Source organism: Chroicocephalus ridibundus, chromosome 10, assembly GCF_963924245.1.
Source record: "Chroicocephalus ridibundus chromosome 10, bChrRid1.1, whole genome shotgun sequence".
In the NCBI taxonomy this organism is placed as follows: domain Eukaryota; kingdom Metazoa; phylum Chordata; class Aves; order Charadriiformes; family Laridae; genus Chroicocephalus; species Chroicocephalus ridibundus.
The window spans coordinates 12,771,920-12,791,639 of record NC_086293.1 but is presented as its reverse complement, the minus strand read 5'-3'; the positions used below and the strand labels follow the sequence as shown (position 1 = coordinate 12,791,639).

Here is a 19,720-nt window from a genome sequence, read left to right as displayed (position 1 = left end):
AACTGGTGGAGTAATGCTGGAACTGGTGGAAAACCCATTTGCACAACTGGAGACTGATTTAGGACCTGTTTGGTCATCAGATCAAAACATCATTGACAAAATCATCATCCCTCGCTAACTCTTAAGCAAAATTGGGGGACATCAATCTTTGAGAAGATTCTTTTTTTCCAGTAGTCAAAGGGATGGCATTAAAACACCCCAACTAACCAAACCTACAACACCCAAATGTCTTAACTCATGCCCACGCTCTTTGACCGAGGTCAACAGAATGGAGACAGGGATTAACCAACTTCAGGACTTGAGGGTTCCTGACTTGAGGGGGCCCATGTTGGCAAAACTATGAGAGTCTTCCTGTGCCACCCAGACTAGGAGCACGTTTGGTGTTACAGATCTTCCAGACAGCTGAGGGACTTCAATGGAGTTGCAGTCTCCATCAATTCTGCCCAGTGTGTCAGGTTTTACTCATGAGATCATAATTTGTTATTAGTTACCTTAGTCATAATCAACCATAGAGAAAACCAACTGTGAAATGAGCATGTGTAGTTTTCATACTGGTATTTTACTATTGTTACAGATTGCATCAAATTTTCGTATTTTCAGATATTGACATACAAATCATGTGGGACTAGAGGACAAGTCGTGCTCCAGGATGCCAATCCAAGGTCAGACAACTTCAGTATCTGTAATGTAAGAGTATTCAAGCTGTTCTGCATCCACTGTCCCCAGAGCTACTTGCTTAGAGAGCTGGGACAGTATTCTCTATAGGTTTGTAGAGTATTTACCTTACTCACCCAAATCCTGTTAAATCGACCTGTTGGTGTACTGTAACCACACACACAACTAAGGGCCAGAATATGCCTCAGGATCCAAAACCATAAGGCTGCCACCTGAAACTTGGTGTCATTAATGAAACTGTTAATGAATCCGAATTTGTTCATCCTCCTGTGACAATGCCTTATTACTAAAATGGCAGACATAATCACACTAAGCAATCACTGCTTTTCTCTTTGTCAGATTATTCAGCAGAAAAGCCAACTATTTTGGATCCTTATTGATATGATAATAAATATAAACATACTGCTTTCCAGTTCGTAACACTTCAGTACAAAGGAACAGCGGAAAAGTGGGTCAAAACTGCCTTTTTATGTATCAATCAAATTCCAACTAAATTAAACCAGATTAATCAAGAAGAAAGTCAGAGGAAAAAAAAACCCAAACTCCTATTGAAGTACTGGTAAGTAAATGCATTACTTTCCACATGACAGCATTTCAAACTTTAATGCAAAATGAAATAAAAATACTTAATTCAAACTGTAAGGAAGATAAAACCAATAACAGATACTTCTAAGAATCATGCAACATTTTATCGGGAATTATTTCTCTTCTTTTCTTTCCCCCTTAATTTGACATCACTTGGCCACAGTTTAAGATGCTAAAACTGGAGTTTTTTAAGAGAATTGCATTGGAATGGCTTTTAGTCAAGTTACAGTTTGCAGCATCTTTTTGTCTTTTTCTAGTCTTGTTAAATCTAGAAATATCTAGGAATAAAGGCGGATTTGTTTACACGTGAAACACTGTTACACATGATTTCAGAATTCCTGCATTCTGTTTCCAGTCAGGTATTTGAGCCAGGAGCACAGGAACCACTACAACCAACATGCAGCAACTGTATAGTACTATGTATCAATTAAAAATCATATAAATTATATCATATAAAAATCATAAAAAATAATAAAATTTTATACATTTAAAGAAGTCTTTAAAGGGGTTATCTATGTTGCAGCATACTTTGGTATGTCTTCTGTTTTTGATAAGACAAACTAGCATCAAGTGCATTTAACCTTGGTTAAACGTCTGATCCTCCTCTTTTTTGGAGGATAAAAGAAAAATAAAAGCACATCCATGTGGAGATGGAGGTGTCTCAGGCCAGCTTTTCAACACAGAAGAAGGTACATGAAGGCAACTACAGTTTGCATCCTCCGCGCTCTCCACCTGGAGACCCTGGGAACTATGGTCTGCTATCAGTAGATGCTGCTCCAGATTCATCTGGAATAAACAAAACCTAGTTGTGGCTTAATGGCTACAGATAATATATACGTTAGAGAAAATTTTTAAAGGTCTTACGAGATGGTTGGCAAAGAACAGCCTGAGTGAGTACAACTGCTCCCAGTGCGATGGTTCATACTATAAATGTAATACAGGGTGAAAACTGACCCGTGCCAGGTAATCAGGTACCCTGCGTACCTCACCTGACAGTCATTAAAGACAAGAGGATTCTTGCTAATTCTTGACTGTTTTGCTCATTGCATCACCCAAAATTATTTATTTCCAAGGTCCAAAACTGCATTCTGGTGGGAAGCATTTTTTCCTTCAGTACCCAATTAATTTAATTTCCCTTTTCTTTCTTTCTCCATGTTCAACAGTGACACCTATGCTTTCAGTTCTCTCTGCATTCCACTGCTTTTCACTGTCTAGCTCTCTTCATTCCAGATATTCTAGAAAAAAAAACCACATACTTTGCAAAACTAACAAGAAGCAAGATAGTATTCTTCAATGTTGAGCGATTTCTCAGTCCAGAGCCCATGAATCCATTTTGAATTATATTTTCTTCCCTCCACAAGACATATCATATTCAGCTCATTTAATTAAAATTTACTGAGTCATTATCCAAATCTTGTACATACTGAAAACACAGCACCATTTAAAAATAAATTAAGAACACAAGTAGAAGTGTCATCAAAATGAATATCTTTCAGGCTTTACTAAAGTAATGCAGTCAGTATCTCCAGCGAAACACAAATTCTCTTATGACAAAATACTAGGAAAACACTGAAGTTAATCTTAGAGTATTTGTGCTTTATTTTTATTATTCAGATGGCAGTTTTCTTAAAACATACCGATTCTGTCCATGGTGCTGCATCTTATGTGACATTTTTACCTTTACAGTTTTCATTGAGGACTAGTTCTACCGTCATGCCAAGCCATGTTTTGACTCTGAGCCTTCCAGAAAAAACTTCCTAAGCCCTCTAAGACTTCCAGAAAGTTTGGGTACAGCCCAAATTAGCATGGTCTAACCTTGGTATCTATACCAGAGTGCTGGTGGAGCGTGCTGGCACATCCTCAGAAGAGGACATGCTCCAACATTGTGTACTTTTACATGAAAAACAAAAGATTACACTGTCCCCGTTCCCTAACAACACTGAAAAACTCTGCTACGCCCCAAGCAGACCTACCAAAACCAACAAGAACATGGTTTTTTTATCCAGGGCAAATAGATTTGGGAAACTATATGTGTACTTATCCATGTGGAATTATACCACAAGGGCTGTTCCCTTGTAGGAGCTGACTTATGGAGATGAAATAACTTGCTGCACTCTCTGAAGACCCTGCTTGCTCTTTACAAGCAAATGGGATCTGTAAGGGAGGGGAGTCTCAGTCTCCATCACACTCAGTCTCTGTCCATCTCTCCTAAGGAGCGCTCTGTGAGCCTCAACCCTACTGTAGGTCTGAGCTCCAAACGTCATTAAGCTCATTCTGCCTCCCCTGCCCCTCCTAAGTAAACAGCATGCTGGACCTCCGTGTCCAGCATTACCCCTTTCGGGAACACATTCCTCCCTTTTCCTGCAATTAAAAAAGCCACCCTCCCCAACAGGCTTCTCCATTAGAAATGTAGTTAATGGTTGAAAAATGTACTGCTAATTGGAAACCCTTTCCTGAATTGCAACAATTGTAGAACTGCAAGAAATTTATGAATTGCAATTATTCATAGCGGACGGTAATGAACTGCAGTGCTTTCTGCAAAGAATCGTGTTTCTGCTTTTCTCTGAAGGCGAGTGTACTTCATTTAGATTAATTCAGGATTATTGGCTTGTTATTATGTTTCCTCTGTAAGCCATTTACAGTGTGCTGTCAAAAATACAGTAGAAGACACTTTGGTCTATATTTTGGAAATACCCGCACTTTTCAGAACTAAAAGCCATAATTTATATTCATAAATCTAAGCAGGCAGCATTTTCAGGAACTGAACATTACTTTCTTTAGGCTGGTACCATCACCACAAATGAAACTGGTGGGTACTAATTTTGAAGGGCAACCCAAAGCAACCATTAAGACCAGATCTGGTCATTCATTCAGACAGAAAGTTGACAAAGCGATGCAGAAGTGGTGGCTGGAACGCCCTTCTCCCAGACACGTGTGGAGCCCTGCAAGGTCCCTGCGTGCCTGGCAGCTCTGAATATCATGCGCTGAACCTACACAGGTTAGCTGAAGGCTGATGGCAAGAGGTAGGCAGGAACGGGAAGGATGCCATTCTTCCTGCCTGCCTTTTTATAGAACTGGTATGGGGACAAAATCTAAGAATTTTCCTAAATGGAGAATATCAGGTGCTATGCATTTATGTACATACTTTACAAAAGTGACCATAAAAACAAGAACAATTCAGAATCATCAAAAAGCAACGTGCTTCACATGAGTTTTAGAGATTGTTGTGGCCCTGTGTTATTTATCTGTACGATATTATGTCATTACAAGATGATGGGAGGTTTCACGTAGAAATAAAAACCAACTACGCTTATTTTGAATGAGTTTTTCCTTGCTTGCTTGCAGGCTTGCGGCTAGCTAGTGAGTCTGTGGTACTATGTCAAGCTCCATAATGACAGATGCCTTATCTTCTGCCAAATTGCCACATTTGACAACGCTTAACACTTGAACACATGAAAACTTTTGTGTTCCCTGTGAAGAAAGAGCCAGAGGTACACAGATCAAGATGACAGGGAGCGTCCAAACCTTTTGGGTGCAAAGGAGAGAGCTCTGGACTTACAATGGAGCAAGTAATGGTCTCGATCGCAGCCTCTGAAAGCTTTGACTTATCTGGTAGCATGTTCTGCATTTAGAAATTTCAAAAGAAAACGCCGACGTGGTGTTTTACAGGAATAGGACTATAAGAATTTCACCTGGTTCAGAAATACCTTCCCAACAACAGGCTAAGCTTTGTACGACCTAACACAAAGACCTAGAGGAGCAGGGGTACATCCATGACATCACAACACACTGCCAAAGCAATCCTCCTTCAAAAACAAAACGTTCATTTTCTTCACTCTCTTGTCTGGACTTTTGGACACTTCAGGGGTACCACTGTCCCCAGATTCCCCTGCTAAGTACAGGGTGATACCAGAGTGCTGCCAGAGGAACGCTCACAGTCATCCTGTCCTCTGCTCCCAGGCAAATCCTGGGACTTTGTGTGGCTGTTGCTGTGACTACAGTCTGTTGCCAACTAAGCTACTCCAGCACCCAGCTGCAGAAAGGCTGACCTCAGGGCAAACTAAACTCCCAAACAGTTATTTTGCTCCTAGGAGGTTTTGCAGCCTGTACTGAGTGCTGAAGTACGGCAACTGGAATGTCCTAAGTATCAAACTGCCTAGCTTCATGCTAAATCAGATATTTATCTTAATTACACCTTTCATCCCAAGGTTTTTTTTTTCCTGTCCCAGTTCACACCCTGAAACTCCCAGTCCATGCAAATATTGAAAGGTAAAACAAAAAGCTTGAAAAGGCAATAATCCTTAACGCTGGAGAGCTGCAAAGCAAGGGGCGACTCCAGAGTGCAGAGCTGTACGCTTCTGTGTAGTCTCTTTACACAATTTTATCAGTAGACTTTTGCAATTTTAGTTTATGACTAATTCAATAGACTTTTAATGCTTATTGCTGGAAAAAAATGTTTACATGTTGTTGGAAGTTGATAGCTGAAGATATAGGTGAATCACAGACTCTCCACTGAGAATTACTAACACCAAAACACATTCATTACCATGTAAACACTAAAGCAATGGCGACATACATTACCATTGGTAGATAAAGTTTATGGTTGCTTGAAAAGAAGCTGAAAGTGTATTTTCATTTTCTTTTCCTGTTTTCATCTACTATTCTGGACCTTCCAATTATTAAATTATTTTTTTTCCTCTCTCAGCCACGTTATCGCCATGGCTGTAATATGCCTCATCTGCCTCCTTGCTACCATTTTCAGAGTATTTTGTTGAAAGCTTTTAACATTGTTTAATAGGCCTTGCCTTTCCAGTTTTCTATCAGTACCTGGTTCTCTCTAAATCAGGCCAAATTCAACATCAAACTGAAAATAAAATCTGTCCCTTGACCTTAAAGAAAGCAATATGCATGTACTCTCGGTGCTCGGATACAATAATTGAACCAAACAATTCCCCCAGCTCGCCAGACTTCTGAGAGAGTTTACAACTACGTGGATCTACATAGATTGTGGAACCGTTCTATGATTCCATGACACTATTGCATAAAAAGACATCAACAAGCTTTTTGTAAGATTAAAACAAATAAACCAATGTAACTTGATACCTTTCATTTTCGTGTAGCTGCTCACCTCCCTTCTTCCAGGAGCATTTGGCCCTAGGGGAAGCTTTGGGTTTGCATTCAAAATCAACTGTGCTGCCTATTTGAACCTGGATCAGTTTCTTCATCGGATTCTTGGAAAAATCTGGAGCAGAAGCTAAAACAGAAGGGATAGGAACAGTTAAATAAAGCACCTTTATTTATATTACTGATACTACTATTTAGCACTTACATGACACTTCTCGGATTCCAAATGTAATTAAAAACATGAATTAGTTCAAACGGATCTTTTATTGGACAATTATGTGTTTCTCCTCCTTAAACTGGTACAAAAGTAAAGGTCTCAGCTATGCAGAGTAGGTCACCTAAGGAAGCATGGCCAGAAGATCACATGGGCTTCACCTGAGCTGAAGCTCATGGAACCCAACGAGCGTTAAGCACATGCCTAACTTTACACCTTGCTGAATGTGAGCGCACATGACTTGTCTAAGTCCAGGGAGGGCCGATAACACCAGCAGTCTCATTAAAACTCAAGGAGCTGGTTGGCTTCTAGTTTCGTGTGAGAATGCACGTCAGATCGGATATGTTAGATGACACAAAATTACAGCACAGCTCATTCTGAATGGCTACAGTTTGCATTAACTAACAGTTAAAAAAAGGCACAATGAACTTTAAAAGGGAATTCAGTATTTTAGGAGACCAAGGCTGAGGGAGCAGCCTGCTGACTGACTGCAGTCTTAACAACAGAAAAGGAGTAACTCATCCCCAAAACACGCTGCTCTTACAGGCTTAGTTTTGAAATCGGTGCACACTGGAGGTAGAAATCGCACAAGTGTATGAGTGTGTTAAGGCAGCCACACGTTCAGGTTTCCCTCAAGCAAACAGTTGTCGCTATTTCAGACTCAAGCACACACCGTTGGAATGCCAATCCCTTGTCCCCTCGATGGAGAAAGGCTGCACGCAGGAGCAGCCTATTGCGTTTAAATGACAGGGCTCCCCTGGGAGCCGAAGGTCGGGGCAGCTCCTGATGTGCTGAGCCAGTGCTGCCTCCAGACCACGGGAGCCGTTTTCATCTTCGGCCCCGTGTCCTAGCCCCCATCTCTGCTCTTCCCCTAATTAATAATTTAGCTGTGTTCTGTTTTAAAGCAATGAGTGATTGGGCTGCAAATCCTCTGGAAGCAGATGAGTCAATTCCTTGGCACTGCAGATAAAGATAGTAGGTCGACAAAAATGTTTATTTCAGTGACAGCATCCAAGCGAGTTAAATTTGAGATCGCGACGAGGTGGAATACGAGGCAGGTGGAGGGGGCGCGGGGAGGGAGAATGAGGTTTGTGTTTTAGTGCAAAAGGAAAATCTTACCTACGACCCTGAGCTCCGCACTCGAATAGATGACACCATGTTTATTTTCAGCTATGCACTGGTATCTGCCAGAATCTGTCAGATTTAGATTTGATATTGTAAGTGCACCATTTTCAATTTGGATCCTTCCCTGAATATTAAGAAAAATATCTTTATTGATGATATATTGCCTGTGAAAAATTTAAAATAAGTAAGACATATAAATAAGAGAGCATACATAGAATAATTGGGGTAAATGTAACAGCATAATCATGAGAACAATTCTAAAATAAGTGACATGACCACATCACGGTATGGTAATGGTGATCAAATATGGAGCCTTGGCAACACGGTGTATGAAATCGATTCTTCAAACTTGCTCAGTTTCACAGAGGCTTTGCAATCTCAAATACCCTCGTATTTCCCCAGAAATATGGACAAAATCCTCCTTGGCTCTTCATGACAGACCGGAGTATCCAAACTATACAGATGGCACTGGCATTTTGTACTATTTAGAGATTTCACACATGCCATTTGCTAATGAGCTCTCTGCAATACCATGCAGAAAAAATTCCAACAGTCATTAAACAGAAGATACATATTTAAGTGCCTTAGAGACGACAAAGCTACTGAAGTATAGGGATCTTCTCACCTTGCTTATTCTTGGAAAGTTATATGAATTACGATAAGAAGTGACTAACTGGAAGGATGGAGTGGCAGGAACTGGTGAAAAAACAAACCAGTGAGAAAGACAAAAACCAAAGGAGCTTCTCTTTTTGGGAAAACCAGACAAACAATAACGAATAAAAGAACAAACTATACACTCAAAAACATTTTCTGGTATTTTTAATTATTTATCTGGAGGTGGCTCACCAGGCCTAAGGCAATGGCACTCACTCTCAGCCTTTTCTCAAGGGCATGTACTTCCAGTGACTGGCCCCACTGCAGGGTGACTCTGGCTATCTATGGGCCGCCAGGATGGCTCGGCTCAGCTCCTTCCTTGACAGGTCCCTCCTGGTTTATTGCAAGGTGCTCAGGCAGTTAGAGAAAGGACAAAAGCAGTCCCAAAGAGGAACAAGCTTGAGCCTCCATGTCCTGATCCTCTCTCTACCATCCCAAGCTGCTCTCCTTACAAACCATTTGTTTATGGAGAAGGGGAGCTAAGCAGAACAACCCCAGCAAGAGATTTTTGTGGTGGAGACCCACCATGAAGAAGGATTATTGCAGTACAGCAGCTGCAGACAACTGATCACAATACACACAGAAGTCCCATTCTGATATCTCCTCAGCACTGGCTTTCGAAGAGTCAGTTTTATAGTTTACAGCTTAAATATTTCCAGAGTAATTCACACTTATGCCCTTACACCACGCCAAAAGACAGGACACCGATGCTCAAAAGTGGAGAAATTGGAAGACTGAATGAGAGAAGGTATTTTTGTACTTACTGAGGTAAAAAAGTACATTACCTTAGTTATATTGCGTGATATGGTAACAATGCCCTTAAATCACTGAGATGAGAGTTTTTGTACTCCCTCACTTAACCTGTCCACAAAACACTGCCAGTCCTTTTAGTGAGCGTGTAACTACAGCACTCTGAATGGTAAGAAATGTTTTTCAGTGCTTAGATCATTTTTCATAGCCATCCACTGAATTCACTTGAGCAGTCGCTCTCCTTCAACTGTGAGTGCCAACGTTGTGCACAATGCATTGGCCAAGGGCAAAATACCTTCCTGCAATGGGATTGTGCCCATAGTTTATATTCCTAATTACCTGAACCAGGCGGTTTTCCCAATGAAGCAGTGAGAATTAAATTCAATATGGGTATCACATGTTTCTCCGTGTTTCTGACCTGGGAGACCACATATCTCATCTTCTAAGTACAAAGTATTTTCCTTGTCACTGAATCATTACTTTCCATTAATTTGCTTGTAAAAACTTGTATTAAAGCAAATACCTACGTTAAATTACTGTTTATATTTCATACTTTGCATCAAGTAATGGTGACCTATGAAATTTTAGGATTTTCGTCTTTTTGTCAAGAATCTTAAATATATTTTCTCATTACCTTTAATGAAATGCCCATAGCAAGTATTACAAAATAATTTAAGTTCTCTATCCCTCATTTATGGTTCTTAAAGTATAATTTTAATTAAACTTCCTTCTCCAGCCTTTTCTGACATACTGATTTTCTATAGAAAAGCAATTTTCTATCATTGCTTTTAAATCTCCTTTTAGCTGGAATGTTTTTGTACAACTTAATTTGTCTTTGTGTTTCTGGTATTGCAGCTTTTGAAGTTTCCATCTGGAGACTCTTGACAAACATAAGGAAACAACTATCAAATATTTCTCTTGACTAATTACATGGACTTTTGCGAATTCTCACACTTACATGAAGTATTGTGAATTTTACATAGCATCATGTTTTCAAAACGGAATGTTACCTCTATTGACAGTTGGTCTCCATTCTTCAGCCACCTATATGACGGTTTGGGCTTCCCACTTGCTCTGCAATCCCAGTATAAGGTGTCCTCTACAGCAACTTCAATATCTTTTATCGTCTGGACCCAGTGAGGTTTCGCTACAGATGAAATACAGATCAACAACAAAGACTCTAATAAGTTATTGTTCCATATGAAAATCAAAGGGTTATTTTCCGCGGCACTCATCAGTTTCCTGCATGGACTGGTTTGTACCACCAGGGATTCTCACTGGTTCTGCTTCAAGTCACCTAATGAAAGAAATTATTCACTCTTCCTTTTATACCTTTTTACTACAAGCAGTAAACCAAAAGAAAATTGAGATTACAGATCACTAAAGCTGAACTAGTGAAACCAATATTAAAATCACTGATGATTAAACAACACAACTTTGAAATTGAGGTAAATGTAAGATAAAGAAATCAGTGGTGATACTGGAATTAAATAACTGACGTAGCTAAATCATCAAATTAATACTGAAGAGAATCCTTTAAGTCCTAAAAACCCAGTAATGGTATGTCAGCCTTTGTTCTAAATACCATTTGAATTGTTTTCTAATGCTAGTCAGTTCTTAACTGGATGAATACATGGATGAGACTGTTTTTGAAAGCATGAGTATTAGCACAGCATTTTGGTGATGCAAACCAGAATATGGCCTTAAGAAAGACCATAAAAATCACTAATTTTTGGAAATTTTTTGATGTATTAATACCTTATATCCTTCGAAATTACCTAGTATACAATTAAATTACCTAGTATACAATTAAAACTGTAAAGATAAGAGTTTAAAACATGTCTTACAGCTTTCATAGAGTAAAAAAAAAAAGCTCACTTGGCGAATAAACATCGCTGCATGAAAGACAACAGTTTATTCCTTTAGTGCTATTTTGCACTAAAGAAAGACATTTCTTTGAATGTATTCAATTTAATAGAAAGTTTCTAATCTCAATATATGCTATTTTTCCAAGAAAAGGTAAATTCTGGACATTGCATATGGAGAAAACTGATAAAAAGCAGGATGAAACTTGGTTGCAAATATATAGCTAAGGGCAAAAGAATTTTCCAGAGTCAATTTGATTACCTTAAAGATTTTCCTAAACTGGTAATTTAGGAAACTCTCATAACACACCTTATCAAAACAACTAGGAAAACAAAAGGCCCTGGTGATACAGCAAAATATTACTATTTAATAGATGAGTTTTGGAAGCACAGGAGGTCAGATTAATTCCTGTTGAACTTCCTATTACAATGGAGTTACAGCACCAATTAATTCAGACCAGGGAAATTAATGACTCGCCGATGGCCACAAGGGAAGTCTGCAGCAGAGCTGAGAGCTGAACCTGTTCCATCGCCATAGGCACAAGACCAGCAGACCAACGCTGGGATGAGGTTTGGTATTCATTTCATTAAAAAAGATTTATTCTTTTCTAGCATAGAAATTTTCTCTCCGTCCTATATTCTGCAACACAGCAATAAGATCTCAACATGATCATGTACTGCACCATCCCTTTATGATAACAAGGATTAATACTATTTATGATTTATATACACATACTTAGGATTAACTTCTCACAGAAGAACTTTCTACAATGTATTCATTAAGATATTAACTTAGGAGGTTTCGGAATTCAACTAGTATTTCCTGATAGTGAAACCTTCTGTTATTTCTTTTGTTTTGCACATCCCTTATGTCCCATGAGGATCAATGCCTTTCACTGATTTAGGGATGATATATTTTTTACACTTTCTTCATCAAGGTCAGCTCTAGAAGACAGGATAACCTGATCTTCATGTCAGGGAAATGTACTACCTTACTTGGTTAAATCTTGAAAGTTAATGTTGCAACACCGGAGTTCAAGAAAAAGCCATTGCTTTATCTCACATTGTCATTTGGCGTATTTGCCCCACATGTGTCAAGGGGATGAAAGCTCAGGGCTCCATGTCGGTGTGCTTCCTGCACTTCACATACCTAAAAATTTATGCAACAAGCAACAGTGCTTGAATTATTTATGGATCCATACATGTGCAATGTTTCACATCTGCTGCCTATCTCCATTTGAAAGTAGGTTAAATATAGTCTATTTTCAAGCTCAAGATCTTGGATTCAGTTCCGTTAATAAGAAAAACATTGTCTATATCACAAATCTTCACCTTGGGAGTCTTCATGTCAGAGAGTCTCCATAGGAGGGTTTCCCAAATCCCCATGGTAGCTATGATAAACTGAGTCTATTTGGAAAGCATGGGAGCAAGACATCCACTCAAACCAAAAATGAACAGAACAGAACTTCCTAAGCCACAATGTGAGACATTTGTAGTGCTTGTTCATTCGCAAGAGAGTTTTGATGTAGACCTTAGTGATTTTATTGAGGAAGGATCTTTTTCTCTTCAAATTACTGATGAAGGAATTCAGCAGAAAGAAAAATACCCTTTTCAATCTGCTACATCTCAAAGTCCTTAAAGTCGGCTGTAAAAGTATTAGAAACTCTTTGAAAAAGAGCAATTGAACTAACCAGTTCAAAATTGAAAAGGCAGCTAAACAAGGGCAATTCCGGCTGGGAATATTCCACTGAACACTCTGAATTTTGGCCAAGGTAAAGATGGTCCATGTTGCAGCAGCTGAGAAAAGCACAGACAGAAGGTCGTATATCAGTAGACCTACACACCCTCTCGAAACATAAGTGTGGACTTACCAAGCCCAAGACCGCCATTTTTACTGAGCTGTGCCTGACCGTACCCAAATGATTCTGAATATACAGCTTTATTCCTCTTGAGGTCTAGTCACTGTTAGGCAAATGTTACCTGCTTAGAATGTCTGGTTCCACCACCACTACCACATCTGTGCTCCTGAAGGAACACTAATGACTTGGTAACAAAGCCTCATTTGGTAACAAAGCTCTCATGGAGCTACTGCATTGGCTTGGTGTATAACTTAGATCTTCCTGGGGAGACACAACTCCTTCCTCCTTAAGCAAGGAATAGGCAAGCAGGCAACCTATTTTCATTGAGATGAAAAAAAGACAATGAGCTGTAAGTTGAGAGGTTGGAAGTTAATTTTAACGGAGTTTGTAGTGCAGGGTTTGTGACTGTGACAGGAATCTGCATTGTGTGATAGTATTAAGAATTCTTAGGAACTTGCTGTGCAATCTTCATGAAAGATTCATATGAAGTTCCCTTAGGACGAAAGACTTGTAAGTAACTGATTTTCTAAAGAAGGTTAGCCGTCAGCCTCATGGTCAGTCACTCGGAAAGGCAACAGCCTGTATTTTGCTTCAGTTGCTTTTGCCTAAAATATTCCTTGCAATACTCGTGGTCCCACAGGCAAGAAGTGATACAAGTGTGTAACTTCATAAAATTTATCCCAGTGAGAAGACTCAGTCATCTTTTTTTTTGGTGGCTATGATCACCCTTTTCTTCCAGCTAATTAGGCCAGGCAAGTCTTCCTGAAGAAAACAACTGTTGCTTCATTACACTCTAGGGCACCCCTGTAAGCCATAAGGAAAGGAAGAACCATTTTTTTTAGACCTTTAAGAAACCCTTTGCGATGACTGTTCTGGGGATTGATATGAATGAAGACCAGCTGCAATGAGTGACTGCAACCAAACTCTTGGAAGCAATGGCTGAAGAAGCTGACACTTTTCAGAAGCTGTGCTGAGATCTAATTTGTAAATAGTTTGTGGGGTAACACACATGATGCATGTCAACACCTATTTTTATATATTATTTCCTTCAGAATAGGAGACCCCAATGAAAATCTCCTTTTATTTCTGTAAGCCATCAGAATAGCATGAAGGAAAGGCAGAGTTTCAGGCTGATGGCTTTTGTCTAGACACTGCGCTCTCCCAGGGAGTACAGAGGTCTGCCATGCCTCTGTTTGGAGAGAGAAGACTATGGGAAGCTCTTCCAGAACAGTCCCTAATTGGGGCTCACACATGAGATGCAGTCTGCTTATACACATATCGTTACTTTGAAATTTACAGTATGAAAGCTGGGCTGGAAATCTCCTTTGAAAATACCTTTGGCTAGCTCAGCAGTTGGGCAATAAATCAGAGGCAAAAGGAACTTTCCCTAGTTCAAGAGAAAGCAGCTCTGAAGCATACCGGGAAAAAAACTAACCAGAAAATGTAACCTTCATTTTTCTAGGTAATATATCTGAAAGTCAAGGTATGACATTCATACTGAAGCCCACAGCAGTGATGAACCTTATTTTATCTCAAAACTGCAAGTGACTTCAAGCATGAATAACTTTTTCCTGATAAAACAAGTGGGCCTAGAGAAGCATTGAACACATCCCTGAAGATGTCCATTATTTGACATTCATTCAAAAATAAAAATGCTCTCAAGGAACAGGTAACTGCTCCATCATCAGGGAAAGTTTTAATATGTAAAAATGATGAACGATTTGTGTCTGTAAGTAAGGCAATTAAACTATTAAATAGCATTGACAATTAGACTCTAGGTTGACCAAACTCAGCAACTCCTTGATATTATTTAGTCATTTATAGTTTTGCAGTTAAGGTTTGAAGACATCTCAATGAACAAGAGAGAATCAGGCTACCAGACAAAAGGTTTAACAGTGAGGCTCTTCCACATACACGAATAATGTAGTTTCAGGATAATTTTCGTGGTACATTTTTACCAAAGTAATTAGCAAAATATACAACTATTTTTTGATATATGAAAAAATTACGTATAGTCTATGTATTACTGGGGGATTCGCCTTTGCTATCACAGACCATCACTGCAGAGCAAAAGGAGAACAGCAGCAGAATTTTTGCTCCCTGTTAAACATTGTACCTTGGTAGTGTCTAACATGAGTTCTGTTAAATCAGCATGTGCTAATTAAGAATATATTTTCTTCAATTATACTTCAAATTAATTGCTTTACATATCTCTACCATGTTACATTACACCCTAAAATACAAAATGTAATTGTTTCATTTCTTCTTATTTTTCCATGCCATGAAATGTCTGTCGTCTTCTATTACCTCTTTATGGAAAGGGCTAATAGTGATGACAAATGAATATACTAATAAAATGAAAGCAAGTTATTTATATATTCAAAGTTAGATAATTTTGTCCTATTTGTAGCACATTCTGAACTCCCCTGAGGAGAAAACCAGCATTAATCAAATGTTGGAACTGTACAAATGACAATAAACTGAACATTTGATGATGAGCTTTCCTTGATAAAATCCTTCATGAGAAAAAAGGAAGTTTAATAGTCTGTTAGCAATGTTATGAAAGAACCCAGAATATCTGTTTTAGAGTATCTATTTTAATTATCGACCTCAACTATGGGTTGAGAGTTATATTTAAAACCCACAATAAATTAAAAAAGCAGACCCATTTTATTTTTCATGAAGAAAGGTACAGATGTGCACAGAATTTCTAAACCAAACATATTTGTAAGCATTCTTGAGAAAATGACTATGGGCATGATTAAAGTTGAGCTGACGTTCGAGTGCTTTGTGGTTTCAAGACATGTTATTGTGTGTTGTATTGAGTCTCTCCATTATTGGAAGAAGAGGCAGGATAGCATAGAAAAGTGATTTTTTTTTTAGTCAAACAATTTATGCACTGAAAAACCCAGTTTTCAGATTTCAAATTTTACAGTTTGAGCTCATAAAACAAATTAGGAGAAAGGAGTGTTTTGCTTCATAGCAGAGCAATGAAATGTTTCAAGCTTTTGCTTAGGACTAGCTTTATGTTTCACTTACCAAACATTTTTTAAATCTGCAAAGAAAGGAATACCTTCTATTTTTCAGTCCGGTGGAAAAATTTTGTCTTCCCCCCCCCCTAAAGATTTATTTTTCACATCATTTGACTATGACAACTTTGAAAACGTTAACCCCAATTCTTCTCATACTCTTTTTTAGATAACCCAGAAACCTGCTTTGTTCTGCTAAGAGGAAAATAAATGTTGTAACTGTTGAAATAAAAAGGCACTTGTCTGCTTGCAATACTTGTATTTTTCTATATACGAGTAGCAGACATATCTTACACTTCTACCAATAAAGCGTTTTAACAGCAGCCAGCATCCACTAACATTACCACACAGATTTGTGTCATCTTCGCCAGCATTGGTACTTTCTGGCAGACAGATATTTTTTACTCGAAGTCTTCAGTATATTGCGTTAGTTTCCCCCAAATCCTCATCTGCTTTTAGAACAACTTCCTTAAATATTGATTTTTTTTATTGGGAGACTGAGCGGCATATGGTTAGATTCTTTACCAGACAGATTTCTGAGCTTTGATATCAGGCACAGTGGCAAGCCATCAGAAGACATTATCTTCAGTTATAGAATATTATTAATCTACAAACAGAATCAAAATCCTCCAAATTATCAACATGTGTTAAAATAATCCTATCCTGAATACAGACTTCTTGGCATTCTATCCGCAACAACAAAGCAAGTAACAAAATAAGAAAGATTACTTAAATCTACTTAATTCTGCAGAATGGGTTTCATTAAGCAGAACAAATGAAACGAAACAGTTGGAGTGCCATTAATGCCATTACAGGTCTCATTATTCTTTTTAGGCTAAACATCCGTATTAGGGATGAATCTAATACGGGCGGACATTTATACTGGAATATGAACTCTATTTGAGGGTTCAAATCCCCTTCTGGATTTGTAATGAAAATGTTCACACTGATTTACTTGTGACAAAACTGCAACTCGCTTGCTTTTATTGATTAGCAACATCCTTTATTTCAGCTCTTTGTCCTTTAATGAGCAAAACATAACTTGGGAAGCAGGTCAAATATCTCAAGATTGCCACTATCGCAATTACATTACAAGGACTAATGAACAAATCCACTCTATTTTGTACGTAATTTACATTGATACATCTTACAACTGCCCTGATTTAAAACTGGAGTAGGAACACTGAGCCAAACCGATGTAAAAACCACAACTTGTCTGAAACTTTCAAGTAGCAAATAAAAGTCACTTTATAAAAATCAAATGCATGGTGCCAAGTTTGCAATGACAGGTGGCACTGGCAGATGAAGCATCTCAGATATTGTGCTCCGTGTTATTCATAGGATTTCTCAAAATGTCTTCATTACAACTAGTATATGGAAAATTCAGGTTGCTCAAAATCCCCCGTCCAACCTAACCTTGAACATTTCCAGTGATGGGGCATTGATTCAGTGTAACTATTAATTTGTAAGTTGGTGGCGGGGGGATAAGTCTCTTCCTTCCTCCTTATAAAGTCTGTTGTGCCTCAAATTAAAATCTTCATTGACTAAAATGTACATTGCAGCACTCGGTGTGTTCCAGTCAACAGCCGCTTCCCATACAGAAGCAGCAAACAGAAAGAACCTTTACTCGAAGTCGCAGAGTAGCTGTGCTTTATGCTTTTTTATACAACTTTAAAAAAAATCTTTGCTTAAATATTCCTACATTCCAAACCAGTCTGAAACACTCTTTAAATTGCCATTTTCCTAAAGAAAATTATATTTGCTGAGATCTGGCTTTAACAAAAATTGTCAATTACCACTTTGTTGCAAATCACTCTAGCTTTGAAACACCACCAATGTGCTTTACCGATATTCATTTCACTCTATCGCTTTAAATGCACAAGAGACTCTGTCTGTTTCCAGCTATTAAATTTCATATTATGTCATTTCCTATACTGGATTATATTCTTTCATTTATTTACTCATTTTAAAATAAAATTGGCTGTTTTAAAAGCAAAGGATTGACAATATCCATCAGTAATCTCCTAAAGCAAGATAAAATTTGCATTTCCTGTAAATGTGAGGCCTAAATGATCCCCCAAATAAATCCAATTGACTGAAAATCTAAGGTTTCACCAATGGACCAATAAGAAATTTTAAAAAAAAAGGCCTTCCATCATAGAAAAATAAGTACAAGCACTTTCTACACTACTCTTAGCAACCCTTTTGAGCCTGGACATTTATTACAACCGTTACGCAAAAAACCTGGTGCAGAAGTTCTCATTCTCCACGAGTAGTTAAGATGCCACGGATTTTTACGCACAAATGCTTGATGGTATTGCAGAAGCTGTAATCCCCAAAATACCTTAGAGTGGTTTATATTTAATGTGTAAGAAAGTTGGGAGAGAAGGAGAAAGGAAGGTTCCTACCATAGTAAGTGAGACGTCCTCTTGCAATGTTTTTTCCTCTTGAGTTTTCAGTAATACATTCGTACAGCCCTGCGTCCTCCTGCTGGAAATTAGGTATTTCAATCATGCCATTGGATTTCCTCAGCTTTATTTTACTTGGAAATGGCAGACCATCGGTTCTTCTCCAGTTAATCTGAGGCACGGGGCTAAAAAGAAAATAATGTGATTTTAAACAGCTTTGCTTAAAGTACTTGATTGTCAAAATTAGATACTTAAACTAATACATAATAATACTCAGAAGTGACTAAAAGCTTGTGTTAAAAGTGGTATTCATACTGTAGATGACAGATGGTCAGACACTATGGCAACTGATTTGCATGTACCGTTCTGTTTCATACGCTATTATTTGTGGTACCAAATTTTTCATTAATATCTATGTGAATGTCCAATGAGTGTAAAATTTCTTGTAAATCAGCACTGACCTCCCCTGAACACGGGGTGAGATTTACCAGTGACTGCCATGGAAGGAGAATCAAGGCAAGTCTTTTGAAATTCTCATCCTAGAACAGCCATTCATTCTTGGATTTTAAAACTTTCACTCACCTAGCCGGGGAACCAGAGCAATAACATGTGATTAAGTTATCAATCACATACTTAAAATCATGAACACCTGACAAAACTGTCTGCAAATAAACCGCAAAGTGGTAAGTAAATACATTTACAGAAACATAAATGCTTTCTCAGATCATTTGTGAAAGAGAAAAGATATCAATTGTGTGTGAAATATCATTCAGAAGGGGAATGCATTTTAATCTTTATTTCAGCTATAAAGAAAGAACAGCATTATTAAAGCATCAAGTACATTTAACAGTAAAATTCAGACAAAATTCTCGCTGACTTCAACATTTTCTTCTACACAGACAAAGCAGAGCTAGGTCAAAGTATATATGCAAAACTGCACTGATCTTATTCAAGATAATTTGAAATTAAATGTAGATTCCTGTGTTGCCAAAATATACATTTTAATTCTAAACAAAATCAAAAATTACTCCAAAACTCTTTGCCCTCATATTCCAAGGCAATAATTGCGATGACCAAAATAGGGTCTGTAGAAAACACTACCAAAACGACTGCCAGAACTCCCCATCTGTTATGCAGATGAACCCTAATGTGCTTCAACCTACAGGCAAGGGTGAAGTCAAAAACTTACTTTCCTAGTGCAAAGCATTCCAGCTTCACAGTTGAGCCTTTAGCTGCAGGAAGTGTCTCAGGAAACTGAACTTCTATTTTGGGTTCATATTCTCCCATCACACCTACATAAGACAATTGAAAAAGGCAATTTTTAATTTTTAAAGCCTTTTTTTTTTCTCTCTCTTGCATTACATCACATCAAATTCAAAACCAAGTTTATTTATTTCGTGCTCCACATACAAAGAGAAGCACAGGGACCTGC

The 19,720-nt window shown here is 38.2% G+C and overlaps 1 protein-coding gene across 1 annotated transcript in view; it reads right to left on the bottom strand.

Annotated features, from left to right (window-relative positions):
• The window catches only part of CNTN3 (contactin 3), a 111,929-nt gene that overhangs the window by 19,658 nt on the left and 72,551 nt on the right, over positions 1-19,720 (bottom strand). The window contains exons 5-9 of the mRNA XM_063348405.1: positions 19,478-19,580; positions 18,289-18,473; positions 10,138-10,274; positions 7,718-7,847; positions 6,364-6,514 (exon numbers count right to left, since the gene is read on the bottom strand). Coding sequence (XP_063204475.1) covers positions 6,364-6,514; positions 7,718-7,847; positions 10,138-10,274; positions 18,289-18,473; positions 19,478-19,580 — 706 coding nt within the window. The remainder of the gene's footprint in view (positions 1-6,363; positions 6,515-7,717; positions 7,848-10,137; positions 10,275-18,288; positions 18,474-19,477; positions 19,581-19,720) is intronic.